General features: G+C 43.6%; 2 protein-coding genes across 7 annotated transcripts in view; both read right to left on the reverse strand.

Annotated features, from left to right (window-relative positions):
* FARP2 (FERM, ARH/RhoGEF and pleckstrin domain protein 2) overlaps window positions 1-17,273 on the reverse strand; it is a 148,707-nt gene extending 131,434 nt beyond the window's left edge. For 3 of the 5 annotated variants that reach the window (XM_050751949.1, XM_050751948.1, XM_050751952.1), the window contains exon 1: window positions 17,123-17,267. The gene's annotated coding sequence lies outside the window, so the exon portion shown is untranslated. Of the gene's footprint in view, window positions 1-17,122 lie in introns of all 5 variants that reach the window. The other 2 variants (XM_050751950.1, XM_050751951.1) reach the window with 2 other exon arrangements.
* A 2,296-nt stretch (window positions 17,274-19,569) lies between these two features.
* SEPTIN2 (septin 2) overlaps window positions 19,570-25,838 on the reverse strand; it is a 40,719-nt gene continuing 34,450 nt past the window's right edge. For both annotated transcript variants that reach the window (XM_050751982.1, XM_050751983.1), the window contains 2 exons: window positions 23,351-23,481; window positions 19,570-21,642 (listed from right to left, as the gene is read on the reverse strand). In XM_050751982.1, coding sequence (XP_050607939.1) covers window positions 23,380-23,481 — 102 coding nt within the window. In that variant the 3' untranslated portion in view covers window positions 19,570-21,642; window positions 23,351-23,379. The remainder of the gene's footprint in view (window positions 21,643-23,350; window positions 23,482-25,838) is intronic.

Below are 25,838 nucleotides of genomic sequence, written 5' to 3' on the forward strand. Positions count from 1 at the left end.
TTATTTAGGTATTAAAACAAGATAAAAAAAGAATTATCGGAGACAAGGGAATCCTCTGTATTATTTCTGCAATTTCTGTAAGTCTTAATCACTTCAAAAGAAAGCGTTACAAAAGATTATTTTCTCTCAGGCACTCATAGGTGGAGCATAAAATAACAAGCACCACCCTCAATAACAATATTTCTGAATGCTCTATGAGCCAGTCATACCCATTAACTCATTTAACCTGTTAGACCTCACGAACAAGTGACATCACCACCACCCACCTAGCAGAGGCAAGAGAGCCCAGGGCTGCCACACCAACCCTAGGCTGTCCACTCCCTTAGCACACCTTTCTCCACCAGCCCAAACAGTTATTGTGGTGATGATCCTTTTAAAGTACTAGATAGTGCCATTTCTACCAAACGTAAATGGGCTCCACAAAGCATAGATAGCATTAATGCGTGTCAGGCAGTGCACAGCAAGATCTGAGGCATTCGTGCAACTGTTCTTCCCCTCTGCTGACTTTATGTGGAGTAGAAGACTACCCCAGCTGAGGACAAATGCCAATAAAGGAGATGAAAACAGCCAGGTTTGTCTTTGCCAGCCTTGTACTCCTCGATTTTTCTAACGTGTCTTGCCAGGGTAGAGCGGGTGCCACTGGTAGTCTGGGAAGTAATTTCATGTATGGCACTGAATGACAGTTTGGATAAGGGTAACAAGGACTACATGCCTGGTAGCAGGAGGCACCTGCCCTTGGTCAGGCCCTTCCCAGCTCCTGCCCATTCTCACAATAACGCCCATCCTCACAATAACCCCCTCATCACTATCCACAGCCCACTTAACAGATGACAATGAGGGCCCAAGCAGGTCAAACACCTGGCCCAGGGAAGAGCTCATGTCCTTTTCAACTCTCCTTTGTGCCAAGGGGAAGGTCTCTGCTTGCAAGCTATTAAGTCTAACAGGGCTATTCTCGTCATTATTTGTTTAATGCACTGTAGATTTTATTTTTCCATTCAAATTGGGTATATATTTTTAAAAACAGATTTTATTGTCTATATTTGAAGTCTGCAACATGATGGTATGGGACACACAAAGATAGTAAAATGCGTCTTCATCGTTTTTAACGAAGATCAGCCTAGTATTAACTACTAACTATTTAGTATTAAGTATCAGCTAGAATAATACTAGCTTGTTTTTAATTGTGTTTATTATCTATTATTTATGGCAACTTCCCTTGTGAAATGTCTTATTTATGTTTAAAAATCAATTTTTACATATTTAATACAATAAAACATAGTACGGCAAAAAATATGGCAAAACTGGTGGAGGTGAGATACAAATGCTGGGTGTTTAATCAACAAAGAATGCAGCACTGCACCTATTATTTTATCTCACCCAATCACTCTCAGAGTCTTCCACTAATCCGTAACCTTTTAAAGAGTTAGTCTCAATTTCTAGTCCAGTCCCCTTGCGTGCCAACTTAATTGCTCCGAGTCTCCCGGCCCTTTCCTCTTTTTCATGCTTGTTTTGTCATCAAGACAAGCAAATCAAGAACTCCCCACTTTTTTTGGAGACAGAGTCTTGCTCTGTTGCCCAGGCTAAAGTGCAGTGGTGCCATCTTGGTTCACTGCAACCTCCACCTCCAGGGCTCAAGCAATTCTCCCACCTCAGCCTCTGGAGTAGCTGGCACCACAGGCGTGAGTCATCATACCCAGCTAATTTTTTGTATTTTTAGTAGAGATGGGGTTTCACTATGTTGGCAAGGCTGGTTGTGAACTCCTGGCCTCAAGTGATCCTCCCACCTCAGCCTCCCAAAGTGCTGGGATTACAGGCGAGAGCCACCACACCTAGAAAAGAACCTTTTTATTTCTTAATTTCAAATAGGCTCTCAGTGACTTACTGCCAAGCATCTCCTACTGTACACTTAAACCTTACCCACAAAGACAACCTTCTAAGCTTCTGCACACGTCCAGTTTATCAAACAAGAAAGCAAAAAATGAAGAGCTAAATCCTCTGGGACAAGCAAAATGTGAGTAGTATGAACAAAATGACAAGGCAGTGCAAGTCCCATCCTAATTCCTGAACAAAGCCACTGACTGACACATTTATTACCTGAGCTGCACGGTTGGCACAGGTTGGCAGTTACCTACCATCTTCAGCTGTCATTCTTCATGCTGGATGCTCCGTGAGGGCAGGAACTAAATTCTTACTGTAAACATTTGCCAAGTATTTACTTAATGTCACTGGCATCAAAAAACATGAAGTGGTACATCATGCAATGCACTGTAAAGATGACAACGGCCAAAGACAAGACTACAACCACAAACAGAACGACACTGTAACAAATTACTGTTTTTGCAAAACTAATATTAAACATGATATATGAAGTTCTGAGAATCATAAATAAGCCTTTTCATTTCAATTCCATAAACTTTTACTTAATTTTTATGAGTGCATAATTGTACGTATTTATGGGGTATGTGATTTTTTTCTTATTTTTTTTATTGACAAAAATTGTATATACTTATCATGTACAACATGATGCCCTGAAATATGTCTACACTATGGGATGGCCAAATTGAGGCAATTAACTTATGCATGACCTCACAAACTTAACATTTTTTGTGGAGAGAACATTTAAAATCCACAAAAATTAGTAGTTTTCAGAAATATAATATGTATCTTAGCAACTTTCAGAAATACAATATGTTGTTACTAACTAGAGTCACCATGCTATATAATAGATGTCCTAAACTTAACTGCTGTCTAACTCAAGTTTTGTATTCTTACACAAGCAAACAATGTGTAATGGTCAAATTAGGGTATTTGGGATATCCTCCACCTCAAACATTTACAAATTCTTTCTGTTGGGAACATTCCAAATCCACTCCTCTAGTTATTTTGAAATATACAATAAGGTATTAACTACAGTTGCCCTATTGTGCTACCGAACAATAGATCTTATTTCTTCTTACTGCATTTTTGTACCCATTAATTAATCCTTCTTAACCCCCACCCCCACTACCCTTCCCAACCTCTGATAAACGTTTTTTTCAGTTCCCACGAGTGAGAATATATGATATTTGTCCTTTCACAAACTTTTATTTATCGAGCAGTTAATGCAAAAGTAAGAGAATGCAAATGAAGAAGACTTCCACTTTGAAGGTACCTCCAACGTGAAAACATGAAAATAAAAATAAATGATCTACATGTTCTTGGTCAGCTCACAACATTTATCAAATATAAAACCATCAAAAGTGGCTTCTTCTGAAACAAGGGATAGGATGTTTTACTTTGGTCATCAAAGGCACTATTTCCCTTAAGTAATGCTACAAATCTGTAAACATTTATATAACTGAAATACATTTTTAGAAGTCATTTCTCCTATTTATTCTACTGTATAATTCTCATTTATGTTTTTGTAAGTATAGCTTGAAAAATTTCTTCAGGTTCTTTCTCTTCTATTCATTATAAGAAAGTCATTTCTAAACATCTACTGCTAAAAAAAATAGACACGGCTAACCTGTAATGTCTAGGTGTACATTCCACCGAGAAAACCGTAAAAAGAAAACACAAGGAAGTTATTACTAGAGAAGCGGTCCCTTCTTGATTGGAGAGAGGGACTGTCGCTGGGAGGGCACACAGGGAAGGAGTTCTTAGGGTGGCGGGGCACAGTTTTATTTCTTGACCTGGACAGTGTTCATTTTATAATTCATTAAGCCATACACCTGATTCATGTTTTTATATGTGTTTATTTTATAATAAAAATATGTTTAAAACAACAAGCTTTTTAACATTGCTTCTTCTTTCAGGAGAACATGACGTATCAGACAAATAAAAAACACTTTTCTTAGTTCAAGGAATATCAAACTCTCTTCTCAAATATGTGGCTCACAGAGGAAATCTTCACGTTTCACACTTTCCAAGCAGCGACTTACATCCTAATTTTCATCCAGCCCAGAGAGACGCCGACATGGCTGCAGCTGAGATGTAGGCCACAACAAAATACCCTTGTTCACGAGACTGATCTTAAGAAGACAGATTCACTTGAGAGGAAATAACTCTGCGGTACTCTGTTGCTGATATCCCAAAGAAAAATCTGTTTGTTGTCACATAATAGCAACGTGGCATAAACTATCCATTTAATAATTACTCAGCTTTAAGATTAAGACTTACATTTAAGATTTTAACACTAAATTTAAGACTAAGACTTAAGTTTAAAACTTTAAGTTTATTACTAAGCTTCTGAAAGCTTAAAAAGACCTTAATAAAGCCAGGAATAGTGGCGTACACCTATAATCCCAGCTACTCAGGAGACTGAGGTGGGAGGGTCACTTGAGGCTAGCAGTTTGAAACCAGCCTGGGCAACATAGTGAGACTATCTTTAAAGAAATGTAAAAAAATACATTAATAGAAAACTGGCAGGTAACCCCACTGCTGTGATTGCCAGTTAAACTCGGTGTCAAAGCCTGTCAATCTACTGCGGAACCAGCAGGTTGCTCATTCAATATCATTTGCTATAGTGGGATTACTTCCCCCAGCCTGACAACGGGAAAAAAATTTTTTTTTTAGGTATGCACCAGGGCTGGGTATGGTGGCTCATGCCTGTAATCCCAGCACTTTGGGAGGCCAAGGCAGGTGGATCATCTGTCAGGAGTTTGAAACCAGCCTGGCCAACATGGTGAAACCTTGTCTCTACTAAAAATAAAATTAGTTGGGTGTGGTGGCGGGTGCCTGTAATCCCAGCTACTCGTGAGGCTGAGGCTGTTTTACATAAATTTAGACTAATGAAAATTATCTTTGTTTTGCTTTGTGTGCTTATAAATAAGTATTGAAGAGGCAAGAACACACAAGCTAGACTTGAAACATGGCAAGGCCACGAACAATCCTTGGTGTACCACGTTCTGTGGTCCTAGAAACCTGGTGTCAACCTCTGCCCATCCCTGCTCCTGCCAGCGAAACTTCCCAGATGCCCAGAGGAAAGTGGCAGCGTAAACAACCAGGAATCCGTGGGGGACTCAGTTTATTGTGCCATCTTCTTTCAATGTGAATGAAATGCTTTGCAGTCTTCATTCCTAAAAACATTTCTGGTGGCCGGATACAATTTGCACTACTGACACTTGGTCCTGCCTACTACAAACTCGGCTCTTGTGGGTATAGTCTCATTTAACAACAGAAAACCCTGTGACATGTCATTTCCATTTTAAAGTTGGAAAATTCAGCTCAAAAGTCTGCCAAAGCTTTGGGTCATAATGTATTGAGTAGGCTTGTAACAAATGGACCACTCTAGTGGCAGATGTTGACAGTAGGGGATGCTGTGTGTATGTGGGGGTGGAGGGTATATGGAAAATCTCTTTACCTCCTGCTTAATTTTGCTACTAACCTAAAACTGCTCTAAAAAATAAAATCTATTAAAAAAAAAAAAAAGGCCTGCCAAGGAACACATAACTCAGAAGTGACAGAGCTAGGACTTGGGCCCAGACTTGGCTACCAAAACTCTTCTCCTTCTGCTGGAAAATCAGCACATGGCTTTTTAGGCAAAAGCACAGTCCACCATCCACAGTAAAGGGTAGGGGCTAACATTTCTATTTTGCAATTAAAAAAAAAAAATCACCTTCCCTAAAATATTTTTTACTGTCTGCTTTGGGAAAATAAAAAACCCAACTTCTCTATGACCAACCCAAGAAAGCAGAATATGAACTTGATATTTCACTACACTCATCTAATAGGAAAGTCCACTGCAGCACTGGGAACAAACTTCACTGCTGATGATGTTCAAATGGAATTCTTCCTCAATCCCTCGACCCTGGGGTGCATCACCTCTTTACTGCAGCACAGCAAGAGATGGATCCTTCTTTATTCCCTTTCTAAAGCATTACTAACTTTTAGAATAAGGAACTAAATAGTCAATGTGAGGAAGCAGAGAAAAATGTCAAGACCTCTGCTGTAAAGTAAGGCCTTCAAAGTGCTAATGAGAAATGGCTGGCTGGGCAGGTGGGCGGGCCAGCAGGGCTTGCACACCCTCCCCAGAACACTGCTGCATAAACACACACCAACACTGCTACGGTGTTGTCTGAAGGCAATGTGGCCTGAGCATCACAGAAACCATGGTTGGCACCAGAAGCTTGGGGAGAAGGGTGCTGCAGAAATCACTTGCACACACCTCTCCGGCAGGCGCTTCAGGATGGCTGTGTCACTTGCACAGAGCTGACCACTGAGGAGGATCCATATGCGGGCAACACTGTCCCTCAAACACCAGGAGGGGCAGTCAACAACTCAAGAACCTCTGCTGACAGAAGAGCGCTTACTGACACAGAAACGTATCTACCAAGCTGCGATTTTAAAAAGACCAAATAAAAAGGCAGGCGCTAATGGGGAACAAGGAAGGAGGCAGCAGCAGCTGGGGGTGGTGGAAATTCAGGGCCAGCACATTTAGGTTTCAATTTCAACTCTGCCATTAACAAACTCAGTCGTGGCACCACTCCCAGCCCCAGCTTTTTCAACTGGAAAATTACAGAGGAAGGGAAGGGTTAATCAGATCTTTTTCAGCTCTAAGAATCCACGATTCTGTGATAAGGCAGCTCAATGTGAGAACAAATGGAAAGAAAATGTGTTCTTGATTTCTACTAATTTATAGTGTTTGGTAGCCACAAATTAAATATACCTCATAAAATCATGTTATCACAATCTTCCTACCTTAGCATAATGCAAGAGTGGCTAAATGTGTGTAAGAAAAGGAAGATCACTTTCAGTCAAATTCAACAACAGTATAGACACAGACTAATTGTTCCAAAGAGACTTCTTTGTACATAACCAATATTTGAAAATCTTACTTTTACTTGCTAGGTTATTTTTTTTAATCGCCTGAACACTAAACAGGTGTATTATTTCCTTTAGAGTGTATTTTAGATCCTCTACAACCTGGTATTCTGATTTTACATTAAACAAAACTCTACAAACTGAAAAACAGAAGTTTTAGGAGCTGAAGTGAATCTGGATAACTGATTCTCTGTACTTCTGTGGGGGGTGTAGGAAGTCATCCAATTTAACATCAAAATCTTTATAGAAAAAAGCCAGATCTGTATATGCTTCTTTGGTGTAAAAGTGAATAAAAGGTGCAAAACCAGGTGCATGGCATGCTAACTTCTGTTAAAAGAGGAAAACATATATAATTTTTTTTTTAGTAGTGATGATGTCTCACTAGGTTTCCCAGGCTGGTCTCGAACTCTCAGGCTCAAGGGATCCCACTGCTTTAGTCTCCCAAAGTGGTATGTATTTGTTTATATTAAAAAAAAAAATAGAGCATAAACCAAAAACTAATGAAAATCATTACCTATGAGGGAGGAAGTGAAAGGGGTAAACAATGTTGGAAGCTGTACACGGTGTTTAGCAGTTCTGATATGGGAACTTCATAAATGGTTTCACATAATTAGAAAGCAAAATTAAATCAATATTTTAGAAAAGCAAGTCGTAAAAACCCAAACAAAATGAAACAAATGGTCTTAACTGTAAATCAAGACATCAGCTAAACTAAAGAAAATTACTTCAAGTGACTTTAAAGCCCAGTAACTCCATTGTATATCACCAGTAAAATATATCTTAAGGAATAAAAGGACTACAAAGAAATCCTACAGGATAAATGACCTTGTCTCTTTGATAAATGGCAACAAAAAAAGGAAACGGTGTATGTGTGTAAATACAAACTGCTAAGACATGTTATCTATAAGGTATGATGTTATCAAATGCTATATGTAGGACCTTATTTGAATCCTGAATCGAATATTTACAGATCAGAGAAATGTGAATCCTAAGTATCAGATGATATTAAGAGGTTAATATTATTTTCTAGTGTTTTAGTGGTATTGTGGGTACAGGAAGGGGAAAAAGTCCCTCTCTCTTAGAGATGCATACTAAAGTATTTACGGATAAAACAAAATAATATCTAGCATTTACTTTAAAATAATCCAACGAGCTGGGGATCAGTGGAGGTGGGTATAGGAAAAAAAGATTGTCCATGTGTTGATTACTGAAGCTGGATACATGGGCTTTATTATTTTCTCTACTTTTCTGAATGTTTGGAATTTTCCACAAGTCAAAACAAAAAACAAATCTAGCAATAATTTTTGATGTACATAAGGATTCAAGGAACCCATGCAAGAGTTCAAGCTGACAGTGAGGGAGAGAGAAGCTCCTACTTTATGAAATCCTGGCCCAGTCTCTACTTTCCATAAGAAACTATAGCCTAGAAAACAAAGCTGCTTGCTCAAGGCCACAGACCTGATTTGTGCAGGGGTGAGACTAACATCTGGCATGGCTTCCAGTCCAATAGACTACAGCGCAAATTCTTCCAGATTAAAAAACTAAGACTATATTCACAGGGATGATTTCCATAGTTCATTACTAGAGAAGTTTCTCTCAGGATGTAGAGCAAAAAAGATATATTAAGAATGATTGTGAAGGAATAATTGTCAACAAAAAACAAAAAGTATTAAAAAGATTAAAAATAAACCAAAAAAATTGATTTAAAGAATTGTAAATTCATGCATTATGAATTCACTCTTTCCTTTATCACCTCCATTTTATTTCAGTTATTGTATTTTTCACTAAAATTCCCACTTCTTTATATCTTCTATTTTCTTGCCAAGACTTTCTATATTTCCATCTGTTTCAAGAGTAGCTTTACTTCTTGGACTATTTTAATAATAGGGGCTTTATAAAGTTTAACTTTTTTTTTTTTTTTTTTGAGACGGAGTCAGGCTCTGTCGCCCAGGCTGGAGTGCAGTGGCCAGATCTCAGCTCACTGCAAGCTCCGCCTCCCGGGTTTACGCCATTCTCCTGCCTCAGCCTCCCGAGTAGCTGGGACTACAGGCGCCTGCCACCTCGCCCGGCTAGTTTTTTGTATTTTTTAGTAGAGACGGGGTTTCACTGTGTTAGCCAGGATGGTCTCGATCTCCTGACCTCGTGATCCGCCCATCTCGGCCTCCCAAAGTGCTGGGATTACAGGCTTGAGCCACCGCGCCCGGCCCTTTTTTTTTTTTTTTTTTTTTAACTGTAGCCCTAACAAATTTCCACAAACTTAGCAGCTTAAAATAAGCCTTTTATTAACTCACAGTGTCTATAGGTTAGAAGTTTGGGTGTAATGTAACTCACCAGAATTCTCTGCTTAGGGTCTCAAAAGGTCTAAGTCAAGGTGTTAGATGACCCAGGGTCTTACTTGGATTTTTTGGGGGCAGAATACACTTCTAGGCTCATTCAAGTCTGTGTGAGTATAGGACTGAGGTCCCTAGTTCTTGCTGGCTGTCAGCTGTTCGTCATTCTCATTCCTTGGCTCATGGCCCCTTCCATCTTCCATGCCAGATATGTTACGCTGAAAACTTCTTACACTTCCAGTCTCTCTGCCTTCCCCATCTGCTACCAGCTGGAGGAAGATCCCTGCTTTTAAAGGCTCATATAATTACCTAAGGCCCACCTGGATAATCTAGACAACGAATCCAGGCTAGTTGATTCGCATCCTTCCTTATATCTGCAACGTGCTTTTGCCAAGTAAGTCGCATATTCCCAGGATAAACACTAGGAGGTCAAGCTCATGGAGGCCACAAATCTGCAGACCACAGTGTGTCAGATAATTCCAACATGGGCACCACCTCAGCTTTAGCCTGTGTCTTTTTTCACGAGTTGATATTTTCCTGGTTCTTCACATGCTGAGTAAATTTTGTATTGTATCCTGGACATTTTTAACCTTACGCTCTTAGAGACCCTTGATCTTGTTTAAATCCTATGGGGAATGCTGGTATTTTGTTGAGCAGGCACTGGCCTGGCTGGATTCAGTCCCCAAGTGCTGATCAGCCTTCTGTAGAACATGGTCTTAGCGTCACTTTCACTTTCAAAGCCTTTGCAGTGTTCCTCAGCAATGTCCTGCAGGTCCCTACTTGCTTGGTGGCCAGCCTGCCTCCCAGGCGATGATGGTCTATCCCATAGTTGAGTTCTGTCTTTGGCAACCTGTTGTGGGTCACATTACACATGCATAGCTCAGTGTTGAGCCCGTAAGTTAACTAACAACTTTATGGGGCCACTTTCCTGAGTTCTTCCCTTTCTGGAATCTCCCTAGTATCATTTCCAGTTACCTGGGCTCCACCTTTCAGACTCCAACCAGAAACTTACAGCTTTAATTACTCCGTTTAGCCATGCTCTTCTTTTGCGTGCATCTTGCCTGGGACTGAGCTGCAGGAGGAAGAGAATAAAAAGGCAACTGGGGTTTTCCCCATTCCCTAAGCGTTTTAGGTGTTCACACACTCGTGCCACTGCAGGGCTGACTGGAGGAGAGGCACCAAGAGGGAAAAAAATGATGGCTTTCTCCCACTTTCTGTCTTGGGGCCCAACTACAGAACTACCCTGTAGCTCTCCCTGTTCACACTGGGTACCTGCCTCCAGGTTTCAGACAGCTGGAGTCCAGGGCAGGGGATGCCGAAGGGAAGACAGGAAACTCACTACTGGTGCAAAGAGGGGCTTCAAATTCTGGCCTTCTCCCCTATCCGCCTGTTATGGTTTACTTGTCGGAGTCCTCAACAGCTGCTCCATGCACATGTCCAGGTCTTATAGCTACAGACAGTGGGAGAGGCAGGATGGAGTATGCTCCCTCCACCTCCCAGAACCACAGCTCCACATCCATGCATTTTAAAACATATTTACGGTGGTTATCACTGGGAGGGGTAAGAGGACTGATTTTTATTTTCTTCTTCCTAATTTTATGTATTTGTCAAATCGTCTACAGTGATAAGTATACATTATCTTTGAAGTCAGATGGTTTCTCTACAGAATCCTGCAGAAGTACTACCGGCTTTAAAAGTCTTAACTGATAGGGGCTACCTACAGTATGCCACTACTTACCTTCCAAGAGAAAGCTGGAATAACTGTCTTTCCCCTTAGAGTTGTATTTGCTCTTCTTTCAAAAATAGTTCAATTAAAAATTAATATTTTTAAACACTCTCTGGGTTACATTTTTTGTTCAGATACTGGTACTTGTTTTCCAACATTCATCTTATTAACTACTATACTAACAAAGCAACTGAGATTTTAATCATAAAGGGGGACTGGGCGCGACGGCTCATGCCTATAATCCCAACACTTTGGGAGGCGGAGGCGGGTGGTTTACTTGAGGTCAGGGGTTCGAGACCAGCCTGGTCAACATGGTGAAACCCTGTCTCTACTAAAAATACAAAAAAAGTAGCCGGGCGTGGTAGCGTGTACCTGTAATCCCAGCTACTTGGGAGGCTGAGGCAGGAGAATCGCTTGAATGTGGGAGGCGGAGGTTGCAGTGAGCCAAGATTGAGCCACTGCACTCCAGCCTGGGTGAAAAAAAATCACAGTCATAATCATAATCATAAAGGGGACAAGAGATTTAATAAAGTCTAGTAATTTAAACAATTTCTAAAAATAGTTCCTCCTTCCCAAACATATTCCCACTAGCTCCTGGGAGATTCACTTAGCATGCTCACCCCACATTCCCCTACTGGGTTATCTGGCATCAAGCCAGGGACCAGGAAACTACCCCCACAAAAGCAGTTTCACTATAGAGCTAGTCTGGCTCAGGTTTCTCGGCCCTCACTTGCACCAACTCCTTCCAACATCCCGAGAAAGGCCCTAAGCAGAGTGTCCCTATGGTCATACACTTTTGTAAAATTTACCCCCAAAATACTCTAATGGCAATCGATTAAGACTACTGCCTTTTCCCACTGCAACTCTGCCTCTGTTCCTCTTCCCTTTCATGTCAGGTAGCTTGGGAGGGGCTGTTAGCACTTTTGAGATCCACCTAAGGGTACATTAAGTTGGAGAAAGACATTTAGTTTGGGTTTAACAGGACACATTTATGCTGTTTACAGTTACTTCTACTATGCAAACTTAGGTGATTACCAGCCATCTCAATGCAGGTATTGCTTCCAGAAATGCTGCTATCACCCACTGCGCTGGTTCACCCAGGCTTTTATGAAATAAAGGTGAAGGGCCAAGGATCCCATGGCAATGTGAATAGGTCCGATGGGGCCTGACTCAGGGAAGTGTGTGGGCAGTGGAAAGGAAACACGGTTTGAAATAGAGGGAGCCAGATGCTCATTTGTGGGGAATTTACCATCAGATGTGCTAAAATATAAGCGAATAGATCAGTTACCAGAAAAATAATCAATATAGCAGTACAATTCTGTGTGCCTTAGATGTGGTTTTTTTTTCTTTTTTGAATGGAATTGTGCAAAACAGGATTTACCTGAACACCTGTTTTTCTGGGACACCAACCTGAAGCAGTACTAGAAACAGCAAATACGTCTATATGTGTAACCATAAGTTTTATATACCCTATCAACAATAAAAATTTATCAACTGTGCTAGAGGAATCACTGAATTCTTTCTATACCCTGTCATATGAAAATGTGGTTAAAAAGTACACAGCCAAAGGAAAAATATTACACAGGTGTATTAGATAATTAACAAACGTTACTTTCCTCAACTTAGCCATCTGCATTATTTTTTTTTTTTTTTTTTTGAGACGGAGTCTCGCTCTGTCGCCCAGACTGGAGTGCAGTGGCCGGATCTCAGCTCACTGCAAGCTCCGCCTCCCGGGTTTACGCTATTCTCCTGCCTCAGCCTCCCGAGTAGCTGGGACTACAGGCGCCAGCCACCTCGCCCGGCTAGTTTTTTTTTTTTTTTTGTATTTTTTAGTAGAGACGGGGTTTCACCGTGTTAGCCAGGATGGTCTCGATCTCCTGACCTCGTGATCCGCCCGTCTCGGCCTCCCAAAGTGCTGGGATTACAGGCTTGAGCCACCGCGCCCGGCCGCCATCTGCATTATTGATTAGCTTTTTCAAATTTGTTACTTTCTCATTCTAAATATTCACTTTTTTTTTTTTTTTTTTTTTTTTTTTTTTTTTTTTTTTTTTTGGAGACAGAGTCTCGCTCTGTCACCCAGGCTGGAGTGCAGTGGCAAGATCTTGGCTCACTGCAACCTCCGCCTCTCAGGTTCAAGCGATTCTCCTGCCTCAGCCTCCTGAGTAGCTGGGACTACAGGCACGTGCCACCACACCCGGCTAATCTTTTGTATTTTTAGTATAGATGGGTTTCACCGTGTTAGCCAGGATGGTCTTGATCTCTTGACCTCGTGATCTACCCACCTCGGCCTCCCAAAGTGCTGGGATTACAGGCATGAGACATCACGCCCAGCCTCACTTTCTAAATTAGTTTTTATTTGTAACTTTGCATTTTTTTTCTTAAAGAGTTCTCCCCTTCCCCCAAATTGTATACCTTCAAGCTCCATAAAACCTGGCATCTGCCTCTGCCTCAGATGAAATTGGATTAATTCATTCAAATATTTATTGAGCTCTATTCTCTTTCAGGCAAGTCTAAATGCTTAGGGATACAGGAGTTTGTAAGAGAGAAAAATCCCCCCCTACATAGTGGACAAATACAAAGACAATAGTACCTAACATATATTAAATGGTGATTAAGTGCCCTGGAGTGAGTAAAGTGAGGATGCTAGAGAGGAAGTTGGCAGGTGGAGGGAGACAGAGGAGGCTTCATCAAGAGGACAAGGTCCAAGACAAGGCCTCGAAAATGCCCTGGTACACATTACAACAGCTACCGTGTCCTGTATGACCACCACTGCAGGGAGATGCACGACAAGCCCTTCGCTTATGTCATCTCATTTAATCCTCACAATAACCATGTGCAGCTGGCATCAAGGAACTCAGGCTCAGAAAGGTTAGTGACTTGTTAGCAGTCACTCAGCTCCACAAGCGGCCTCCACCCCATTGTGATTTCATGGTGCGCACAGAGCACGCAAAGACACAGAAGTTTAATTCAGAAAGGGAGACGACTGAGAAAGTAACCAGTACGACCTGCCCACTGCAGTCAGAGAGAGCAGAAAGTAAGAGGCAGCACCGCTGGCTAGCTTGACCCGGAGCAGCTTCCCTCACAGGGGAACAGGAGACCAGGTGGACAAAGGGCATAGTGTGTGCACAGGCAGGGGAATACATAGAAACTGCAGGAGCAGCTGGGAAAGGATGAGGATAGTTGGGCCGCGACACCCGAGGGGAGGCGGGGAGGTGGCCTGGGGTTGTGCTGTGCGAACTCTAGTGGGCCAAATGGATGGAATCCCATACCTAAGAAGGTTTTGCAGCTGGATAGGACATGACCAAATTTTCGTTTTGAGAAGCAATCAGGAGGATGGGCTGGGGAGGGGAAAGACGGGATTAAGCAAGATTCATCACTGCATCCTATAATACTATAGGGCCTTTTTGTTTTTGAATTTTAAAATGGCAATAAACTAAAACACCAGTTTAGGGGAAAACAATTCATGACTCTTAAAATAAAACCACTTACATCACATCACTCTAACTACCCTCCTGATCTTGTTCACGTCCTCAAGTATTTTTACAACACTATAATTGCTGTGTACACACCATTTCGACTTTTCAGTTAATTCACATTTTAAAGCATATTTCCATGGATCAAAATGGTTCAAATTTTCCTTGGATGGGAGGATGGGATTCGGCTTGCTGAAGCATGTTTACTTGCTATGGACTACTCTACCATACCGACACAGCAAAGTTTATCAGATTGTTTCGAAGAGTGTGATTCCAAAATCAAAACCTTTACCACATACTGCTGGTTACTTTCCAAAAAGATTACACCAATTTACAGAATCACTGTCAACTAAACGCTCCCCAGAAAATCACCAAAGACTGGGCTTTATCATAATGCTTTGTAGGATCCTCAACTTTTCAACTCCCTGTGACGTTGACAAAGCACTCTATATTCTGATCTCAAAGAACACGACTGGAATTACCTCATTTCAGCACCCAACACTACAATGGGGTTTTGCCTGCGTATCTAGCACTGAGTAAAGGGGAAGCTGGCAAGCTGATATGAAAGTGGGTGAAGGAAAAATAAGAACAAAACTGAAAGGGTAAGCAGCAGCAAGAAAAATCTGTTACTGTCTGAATATAGAAGAGGTATTGATGTGACTAGAAGCAGGGGTGTTTGGGAAGGAAGGAAGCAACTGAATTCCTTGGGCCAAATGGATTTAAATGAGCTCACATGGAATTGCCCATGCATTGATTTCTGCTTTGGCAATCCAGTTCATATCATTCCCTCCAAACAGGATAAAGTTGCTTAATTATTGCCTAATTTTTTCTCAACTTTTTGTAAATATCCAGGGGTAGCTTGTTTTACTTTCTACTCGGATTTGTCCACCTGATAATAATAATGGCTAACATTTATTAAGTGCTTACCTTATGTCAGGCATCTTGTTAACATAGCTTTTATTTTATTTTTTTTGAGACAGAGTCTCACTCTGTCGCCCAGGATGGAGTGCAGTGGCACAATCTTGGCTCAATGCAACCTCCACCTCCTGGGTTCAAGTGATTCTCGTGCCTCAGCCTCTCAAGTAGCTGTGATTACAGGCGTGCGCCACCAGCCCAGCTAATTTTTGTATTTTTAGTAGAGATGGGGTTTCACCCTGTTGACCAGGCTGGTCTGGAACCTCTAAGTTCAAGTAATCTGCCTGCCTCAGCCTCCCAAAGTGCTGGGATTACAGCCACTGTGCCTGGCCAAGGTAAGTACATTTTAAACTCATTTTTTGAATAAGGAACCTGAGGCAGAGATAAATGAATACACCTTCTATCGACTTCCTCTTTGGGAAACGAATTAGTATAGAAGGAACCTGGAAATCTACTAACAACTGATAGTCCTGTATGTAAATAAGCCAGCAAACTTCTGCAGTCCAGGAAACTGCATCATCAGCATTTAGTTTGTTAATAGTGAACCATCTAATGAGAATCTGCAACAAGGATAGCGCGCATGAAAAGTACAGATGGTATTTGCAAGTACCCCAGGTGTGACCCTAAACTGGTCATTCCATCTCTCTCAACCTCCCTTTCCTGTACTTTAAAATGGGGCTGTGCAACTTGGTCACGTCTCTGAAGAGTTTTGGAAAACTGAATAAATAACGACCATGAAGATCTTCCCAAACTTTTAAGGACCTCAAAAACAAAAACAAAAAACAACTTTCAACAAGCAGGTGTAGAAAATTTAAATTATATTTGGCCTACAAGTAAAGGTTACTCCATGCTTCCCTATCTCAAATGTCCTCTCCCGTCTCTCTGGTACTGAGAAAATCTGTGTCGCCTGTTACAAGGCAGTCTACACAAGACCAACACGCTAACTCACCGGCACGTCAGGGTTATCAAACATTTCCACAGTGGCCGAGACAAAAAAACCTCATGGGAAAAAACAAAACAAACAAACAAAAAAACCCAGAGAGAAAAACTACCCTTTAAAGATTTGGCCTGGGGTTTTAAATCTGCCCATCCTTTTTTAACACTATGAATTGACAATCTTTCCTTCAATGATGCCTTGTTCTAATTTCTGTTTTTCACATCCATTAGTGGCACATGATAGGCCAGCGGGTTGCTGCCATAGCGTAAATGGAAAAGGTGCCTGTAATCTGGGTGTGTAATGTACTGGGCCATACTCTGGTCCCCAGTTTTCATGGGTTTCCCATGGTAGGCTACCCACTGGCTTAGAAGTATTTCCAGCCCTCAGTGGAGTAAAAATACGAACACCTAACACTTGATTCCCACCTAAATTAAGACACAATTTAAAGAAACACTAAAAAGGCAAACGGCTCAAAATGCCTCCACCAGGCACCTCCAGGCCCACACCGTGCGGGTCCCTATGGCCCACTCTGGGGTGTCCCTCCGGGGTGGGACACTCCCTGGCCCACGGCCCTGCCGGCCTCCACGGGGCACTCCTCAACCCGCGAGTCCACGCGCGACACTCCCCGGTCTACAGCCCCACTGGCCTCCTCCACGCGGCACCCCTCAACCCGGGAGTCCACGCGGGCCACTCCCCGGCCCACCGCCCCGCCTGCCCCCACGGGGCAGGCTCCCTACAGACGGAGCTCCTCTAACCGGGACCCGCCTAGGAGCTCCAGCCGCCTCACGAAGGCCTTCAGAGGCCGGGCGGGACCACCTCTGGTGGACCAAGGCCTCAGCGCCCGCCCCGCCTGGGCCTCTCGCCTCGGGCCTCAGGCTTCACCGCCCACCCGGAGAGGCCCACCCCGGCCCCTCGCGCCCAGGCCGCTCCACGTCCTCACCCTCGCCCTCTCGCTCGCCCGCCTCGTCCTCACCGGCCTGGCCCGGCCTCCTCAGTCGCCAGCTGCAGCCTCCAAACTCGCGTCCGCGTCGCCTGCTCCCGACTGCCCGCCGGCAGCCCCCGCGCCGCGCGCCCCGCCCTGACCCCGCCCCCGCGCCGCGGACGCGCAGTCGATTGGCCTGCGCGGCGCCAAGGCGGAGCCTCCCCAGCCCGCGGCCTCAAAGAGCAAGATCGAGTTCTCATTGGTGAATGGACGGAGAACGGGCGGGACCAGGCGGGCAGCGACATAGAATCTAAATCTGTGCTGAGCTCGGCTCGTTGGGCGGGGCGTCGGCGTGCGCAGCGAGGCAGTGTCCTAGGCGAGGCCTAGGCTCGCTGGGCGGGGCCTCGGTTGGTTGGGCGGGGCTCGGTCCTGGGCGAGGCTTAGGCTCGGCGGGCGGGACTAGGTCCTGGGCGAGGCTTAGGCTCGGCGGGCGGGACTAGGTCTTAGGACAGGGCTAGGCTCGCTGGGCGGGGCTCGGTCCTGGGCGAGGCTTAGGCTCGGCGGGCGGGACTAGGTCTTAGGACAGGGCTAGGCTCGCTGGGCGGGGCTCGGTCCTGGGCGAGGCTTAGGCTCGGCGGGCGGGACTAGGTCCTAGGACAGGGCTAGGCTGGCTGGGCGGGGCTCGGTCCTGGGCGAGGCCTAGGTTCGGCGGGCGGGGCTAGGTCCTAGGACAGGGCTAGGCTGGCTGGGCGGGGCTCGGTCCTGGGCGAGGCCTAGGTTCGGCGGGCGGGGCTAGGTCCTAGGGCAGGTCTAAGCTCGCTGGGCGGGGCTCGGTCCTGGGCGAGGCCTAGGTTCGGGGGACGGGGCTAGGTCCTAGGACAGGGTAGGCTCGCTGGGCGGGGCTAGGTTCTGGGCGAGGCTTAGGTTCGGTGGGCGGGGGGTAGGTCTTAGCGGCTCTCCTTGCACCCTCCGGCTCAGTCCCTGACCGCCAGCCTCCTCCTTACCCCTACGCATTGCATCCCTCCTGGGGCTACAGGGACCGAAGGGGATCATCGAAGGATCACCCGTGTGTGTGCTAAGGCTGAGACAGGCTGCTCCGTAGAGGCGGCCAGGACGGTCTTCCTCTCGCCTAGGGACCCCCACTAGAGAATGGAAACCTGACTTGCTGTACCATACTTCCCTTCTCTCGAGGGCTTCACGTGTTCTTCAAGACCTTACCCATCGTGCCCTCCTAGCCCGCCCCTGGAACCCACTGTCACCATGTGGCTGTTGAGGTAATAATTAAGTTCAGGAAACACCCAGGCACTTACGAGACTTCTCCCATGGTGCTGTGGATTCCAGAGTGAAGCCTGACCCTTCGTTTCCCAAAAGCCCAGACAGGAGAAAAGCTGGCTCAGGGGAACCTCTGCTTCTCCTGAGACAACTATGGGGTCTGAGACCTGGGCACACCAAGACTGGGCTCAGCTGTGTGGGATGCTCCCCTCATGTCACCCACATCTGGGGCTTTTCCTCTAACCAGCCCCCAGTGACACCACCAGGCCCCAAGTGGTGCACACACCCCAGAACCGGGCACACCAAGACTGGGCTCAGCCCTGCGGGATGCTCCCCCCACTCATGTGTCACCCACCTCTGGGGCTTTTCCTCTAACCAGCCTCCAATGACAGCACCAGGCCCAGAGCAGTGCACACGCCCCAGAACAGAGGACCCTGCCTGCAGGCAGACAGGGCCGGGTGGGGATAGTGCAGGTGAGAGCCTGGCCAGAGAGTGGTACTGACCCCTGGCAGGCTGCGGGGTGTGTGCTGGGGACCCGAGTCTGGCAGTCTGGAGGGAAGGCAGCAGGCGTGGCAGCTGTCAGCTGAGGAAGGAGAGACAGCAAGAGTTCTAGTACCCAGGAGTCTATAAGGAAGAAGTTCAGAAAACACTGATAGCAAGGTAAAAGGGGCCCAGGTGGGTCCCAGGATGGTCAGTCCAGTGGGCAGCAAGAAGGCTAGAGGCCTTGGAGTGTAGGCATCCAGCCACCCAGATCAGTTCAGGTTTCCAGTTTCCTTTACTCAAGCAGTAGAGTCTTCTTAACCTACTCTCAAAAATTTATAGGTTAGAAATTTCTTCCTATATTTCAGTCATTCACTTACATTTCCAGCAATTTAGTAGTTGCTATTATCAATGTGATCTTTTTCTCACTACATTTTCTAATTAGTAAATAGGTATCACTGACCTCTTAGTGTTAATTTTCACCAGATGTCTTATACTTTCTAAGTAGATGATCTGATCACCTGTAAATAATTCCTTTTCAATCTCTGGTGCTTTCTTTTGGGCTCAATCTCCAATACATACACAGTTGTTCATTACTGATGCTATTGATGCAAGTAATTTTTCTTGATTTTATACATAGATGTTCTCAAGACTTTGAATTTTCCCAGAAAACCTCACAACTTTCCCTTGCAAATAACCAAGAGAAATACTCATTTAATATCTAAACAATAGTACTTTATTGATAAAAGGTTAGTATAAATGGATACAAAATTGCTGTGTAAAATAAGTGTTTTCAAAATACATTTCTACAGGTAGAGACTATCTCTTAGTAAAAGAGCAGTTATCTATAATCAAAAGTATCTATTTAGATTTGGGCAGTAAAACCAAAGGGGATGAGAAGTGTAGCAGTGTGGGTCCTCCCTCCCTGCAGAGCTGATACCAGGAGGCAGCGTGCCTCCTGGCAGTACTTTCACTCAAACATATGCGGGGCTTAGTCACTTGCAAACTTGTTTTTCTTTTTTATAGATTTTCCAACAAAGTTATTAAATGGCAAACTCAAATAATGGACTCTGCATGGATGTACTCTAAAGTCATGGAACACTTTTGCTTAGTTACCTTCACACAACAAGCCGTAACATATAGCTTTTGGCTATTCACAATTAAGCAACAGTGAAGGGGCAATGTTAGCAAGAATACCAGATTTTCTGTAGCACACCTTCGTATTATTATTTAACTGTCTCATTTTATGTTTTTTTTTTCTAGCCCCCACAAAAACCAAAAACCCTGTCTCATCCTCAGATTAAGCATTTTCTCCATCTCCCTACACAACCATTGTCTCCTTTCATCTGTCACTTTCTCGGGCTGAATTTCCCAACTTCAGTAGAAATGATAAAAAAGGCAACCGCTGGAGTGTACCACAGGGAGACACTGGAAGAAAGGTGACACTAAGGCTACAGTGCACAGAAAACGGATCAGGTGTGGCTTCGACTGTGCGCACCTGCCCACTAGCCCATGCTACAGATTTAAAATGTCTTTCACTTTGACAAGACACATGGTTTATATTACACAAAATGAATGAAAACGACAATGGCTAAAAATAAATGAGACAGTCTGCACACAAAAAAATGATTACTGCTATTTTCCTCCCATCAGAAAGTCACTCAAAAAGGGGGTATTTAAAGGAAACCCAAATCAGGAACACCCGGTAGGCATCAGAGGTTCAGGGCACCAAGGCCTTAGGGAGGAAACACTTTTCAGTGAAGCTGTGCTTCAGGAACACGCCCACCAACAGACCCCAATTTCCACAGGGGAGGCAGATCTACTACAGTTACAGAAAATACACTAAAGTGCAATATAAAATATAAAAAGGTTGGATTCTGAATAGACCAACTGCTAATTTTCCTTAAAAATTTTAATTTGGTTGAGTAAAAAGTTTACTGAATCTCGTTTTGTAGGTAAGAGTCTTAATTGCAATACAAAAACTGGAGCTCATGACTACTTTGATTTTCTCTGTAGCACAGGATAACCAGTATTAGTGGAGAACACAGGATAACCAGTATTAGTGGAGAACACTACAAAAAGGGGCTTGCGGTGAGTTTTTTGCATAGGGGTTTTAAAAATGACCTAGATCAGAATTAAGAGACTTCTTTAAAACTCACCTCTAAAAAAGCTGTTTAAGTATAAAGATGTATCTCATTAGGAAATTCTATTCTGTTTTATTTGGTTAAGAGATAAAATCACAAGACGAATCAACAGTATAGAATTATAGCAGCAAAACTGGTTTTAGGTGTTATGTACAAACATAAAAGCAAGGAAGCAAAGAGTCTCCAAATGGTATGATGTGGTAAGCAGATGGCCTTGCACCAAGTCAGTGCATCTTTCTACATCACTAGGCTCACACCTCTACCACTCATATTATGGGTAAATCTGAATGTTCTAGATATAAATCAGGAGTGCTCATCAATGGTTAGTCAGTTGTTAAGTCAGTTAAATCAAAGAAATTCAGTATTAAGCATACATGCCGATTCTTGGAAATCAATTCTAACATTAGTGGTTAGGGAGAAAGAAAAGGAAAACATTCACCTCACAAAATACAGAGTGTAACATAGCAATGAAATACATATGTTAAAAGTACTTCATACAAAAAACACATCAAAAGTCTTTTAAAAATTAAATTCTCAGGCACAGGTACTGTTAAAATGTGGATGGCACCCTCCCAAGGATTGAAAACACACAGCTGGATCACGCATCTGGAATGTTTTCTTTTTTATCCAGGAAAGTGTTTTCTAGAAAAAAGAAAACAAAACACACTTAAGTGTGAGTGAGGCAATGTCTGCTGCATTGATCATTAAGTTCTACTTTTCTCATAAACTGAGCAAAAGGCAGGGCTTACATGACCACAAAGTTAACTGAATCAAAACACCACTCATAAGGCTCTTGGAAACTGGAAATGCCGCAAAACTAAAAAGTATACAGAAATAAAATTTTATCTATCTAAAAGTAAAATTTTCATTCCATAAGGTTGAAACCAGAAGCTCAGAGAAAATGAGCAAACACCTGTCACTGCTTCCTGCTTCAAATGAGCTGCATAGCTGAGGCATCCTTGTCTCCTTCCACTGTACCCTCACTTCCCCAGTCACATGCCAACACAGGCTATGCAGGACCAGCCTCTAGAGTCAGCAGGCCATCGTTTAGAAGTTATGGGACCATCAGCAAATAATGTTAAACTCTCAGAGCAGCAACAATTTCCTTATCAGTAAAGTGTGAACTGAGCACATACCCTCAGGACTATTCTAAGGTGTCAATGTGATGATGAAACTAAAGCAACCAACTTGGACCCAGCTGGGGGTGACATGGATGTTTTCTTTACATTAACTTATCAAACTGTACATACTTATTTTTGTGCATTTTGTGTAAATACTGTATTTTACAATGAACACCTTTCCCAGTAAGCTGCAAGAGGGTTTGGTGACTAAGGCTCCAGCAAGACACTCTGGGTCCTTCCTCAGCCACTTGTCCATATGACATGGAGGCCTAAAGACTCCCTGCCTTCTGCCCACCCACCCTGCCATAAGTCGGTGAAGGTTCAAGTCCCTTCCCCGTTTTCATGAACACACTCATGCTTCCAGAATGAGGTCCCTGAATTTTAGGGGAGACCATCTACAAAATTCCCAACGTTTCTTCCTCACATCTTGGCCAACTCAAACTCTCTTTCAAGCTCTAATCACATCTCTTGTATAAGGTCTGCCTTTACCCCAGCATCATGTGACCTACCCTCTTCTTTGGACTCTTAGGTTGTTACCTGACTTTACCTTTCATGCTTTTCCTCTGGCAAGTGATGGGAGTGGCCACCTGGCCAGTTCACAGAGCCTGCCTGTCCATAAGATACAAGGGAGTGGGCATGTGCCTTTTCCTGATCCTCAGTGTCTAGAGTCTGCAGATTCTTTTCAAGCAGGCAGACCAGCACACACTAATGACCGTCAGTCAGGACAAAGCTATCTGAGGAACAGGAGGTCAGCGGTCTCCATCCAGGGAATCCTTATCTACCTGGCATAATTCTTCCTCCTTGTGCCATCTTTACTTTTAATCTGTACAAGCTGTTTTAATAATACATTTTTATTCCCTTTAAAGAGATGTTTTAACAATTAACAAATTTTCAATAATACAACTAATAAAGGTGCTTTAATACATAATTTCCTTCTAATGTTGATATTTGCAAGCTTAGAAAATAACCTGCAAATGTACCCCAATAAAATAAAAGTTATATTAAAAAAAAAGAGACAAAAATGTGAGAAATCTTTACTAGAAAGTAGGTGGCAAAGTAGTGGCTTCTGTTTTTCAGGAGCAATCTCTTCTCGTTTAAGATTAGTGATGGAGTTACTTCAAAATGCAAAATATTAATGAGGCTTAAGGAGGAACCTGTCATATTTAAGCTGCTACAACAATGTTAGTAACGACTGCCTGTCTTCCAGGCTAAGGGACAACAGGGCCTACCTGTGACTTCTTGGTACGTGCACATGGCCTTACACGTGGTGCCCGAGAGCCCCACCATCGCCATCCCCGCCCTGCATCTGCATCTGCATCTGCGCCTGCATCCTTGCAATCATCTCTTGCATGCGGCGGAGCTGTGAACACACATAGGTTTTCAAGGTTTGCTATCTTTGAACATTACTTCTGGGTGTTCTGTGACTCCTAAAATTTCAACTTCTATACTTTCCCAAAACATGACAGAGTTATTATATAAAGACTTCTTACCAATCGATTAAAAAACCAACAGCTAAAGAGAAAACGAAGTAAATGATATGAATATGCAAGTCAAACAGAAACAATAACCAAAGAAAGATAAGACAATATGATACATTTTCTTTTTTTTTTTTTTGAGACGGAGTCTTGCTCTGTCGCCCAGGCTGGAGTGCAGTGGCCAGATCTCAGCTCACTGCAAGCTCTGCCTCCCGGGTTCACGCCATTCTCCTGCCTCAGCCTCCGGAGTAGCTGGGACTACAGGCGCCCGCCACCTCGCCCAGCTAGTTTTTTGTATTTTTTTAGTAGAGACGGGGTTTCACCATGTTAGCTAGGATGGTCTTGATCTTGTGACCTCGTGATCCGCCCGTCTCGGCCTCCCAAAGTGCTGGGATTACAGGCTTGAGCCACCGCGCCCGGCCGATACATTTTCTTTTTTTCTTTTTTTTTTTTTTTTTTTTTGAGACGGAGTCTCGCTCTGTCACCCAGGCTGGAGTGCTGTGGCCGGATCTCAGCTCACTGCAAGCTCCGCCTCCCGGGTTCACGCCATTCTCCTGCCTCAGCCTCCTGAGTAGCTGGGACTACAGGCCCGCCACCTCACCCGGCTAGTTTTTTTGTATTTTTTAGTAGAGACAGGGTTTCACCGTGTTAGCCAGGATGGTCTCAATCTCCTGACCTCGTGATCCGCCCGTCTCAGCCTCCCAAAGTGCTGGGATTACAGGCTTGAGCCACCGCGCCCGGCCGATACATTTTCTTAAGACAGAGTCTCGCTCTGTTGCCTAGGCTAGAGTGCAGCGGCACAAGCTTAGCTCACTGCTACCTCCACCTCCCGGGTTCAAGCAATTCTCCTGCGTCAGCCTCCTGAGTAGCTAGGATTACAGGCACACACCACCACGCCCAGCTAATTTTTGTATTTTTAGTAGAGATGGGGTTTCACCATGTTGGTCAGGCTGGTCTCAAACTCCTGACCTCATGATCTGCCCGCCTCCGCCTCCCAAAGTGCTGGGATTACAAGTGTGAGCCACTGCGCCCGGCCAATATGAGAAATTTTCTAACCTAAAAGGAGGGAAAGAGACTGATGACAGTGGGAAATGCAAAGTAAAGGGGAATGGGAATGAGTCAGCTTTTCTGGAGGGCAACGAAGGCCTCACAATAAAAATAATATATATACATACATATATATATATATATTTGTTTTTAAAGGGATGGGATCTTGCTCTTTTGCGTAGGCTAGACTGCAGTGGCACAATCATAGCTCACTGCATCCTTGAACTCCTGGGCTCAGGGAATCCTTCTGCCTCAGCCTCCTGAGTAGCTGGGACTACAAGTGCATGCCGACATGCATGGCTAATTATTTTTTAATTTTTTTGTAGAGACGGGGGGGTCTCACTCTGTTGCCCTAGCTAGTCTTGAACTCCTGAAGAACTCCTTGAATCCTTGAATCATGAAGTGATTCTCCTACCTTGGCCGCCTAAAGTGCTGGGACTATAAGTGTAACCCACAGTGCCTGGCCAAAAACAGTGAACATTAATTCATCTTTATCCTTATCATTATGATTTGTATGTATTCAGAAATGCCTCCAGGAAAGTATTATAAAACATTCAACTAAATCTTCTTCAGGTAACTTTGTGGTTATTTTTAACATTTAAATATTTGATCAATATTGAATTTGACAAAAGAAGTATTTTCTTTCTGTTTCCAACAGGCTAGCCCATTATGATCCTATTGTTTACTGAATAATGTGTCTGCCTTCCAAAACTCCAGCAGATCTGAAAGCCACCTTTACAACAGCGCGTATTTCCATATTTATGATCTACTTACAAAAATCAGTGACATTACTAAATTGTCTCCAAAGTCTTTCAGCTAAATATATGAAGCATTATGTATGCTATGTAAGTATCCATGTTTATTATTACATATACATGTGTATATATAGTAATAAAATAGTTGTATGTATCCTCCTCAACAAATTAAAAAAGAAAAACTATAAATTATAAGTTAATTACCAATGGTATCTATCGATGTAAACACGAAACAGCTTTAGTCACAAGAACAGTAGTTTTCGGCTGCGCGCAGTGGCTCACACCTGTAATCCCAGCACTTTGGGAGGCCAAGGTGGGCAGATCACGTGAGGTCAGAAGTTTGAGACCAGCCAGGCCAACATGGCGAAACCCCATCTTTACTATAAATAAAAAAAGACCTAGCCAGGCATGGTGGCGGGCACCTGTAGTCCCAGCTACTC

Source organism: Macaca thibetana, chromosome 12 (assembly GCF_024542745.1).
Source record: "Macaca thibetana thibetana isolate TM-01 chromosome 12, ASM2454274v1, whole genome shotgun sequence".
In the NCBI taxonomy this organism is placed as follows: Eukaryota; Metazoa; Chordata; class Mammalia; order Primates; family Cercopithecidae; genus Macaca; species Macaca thibetana.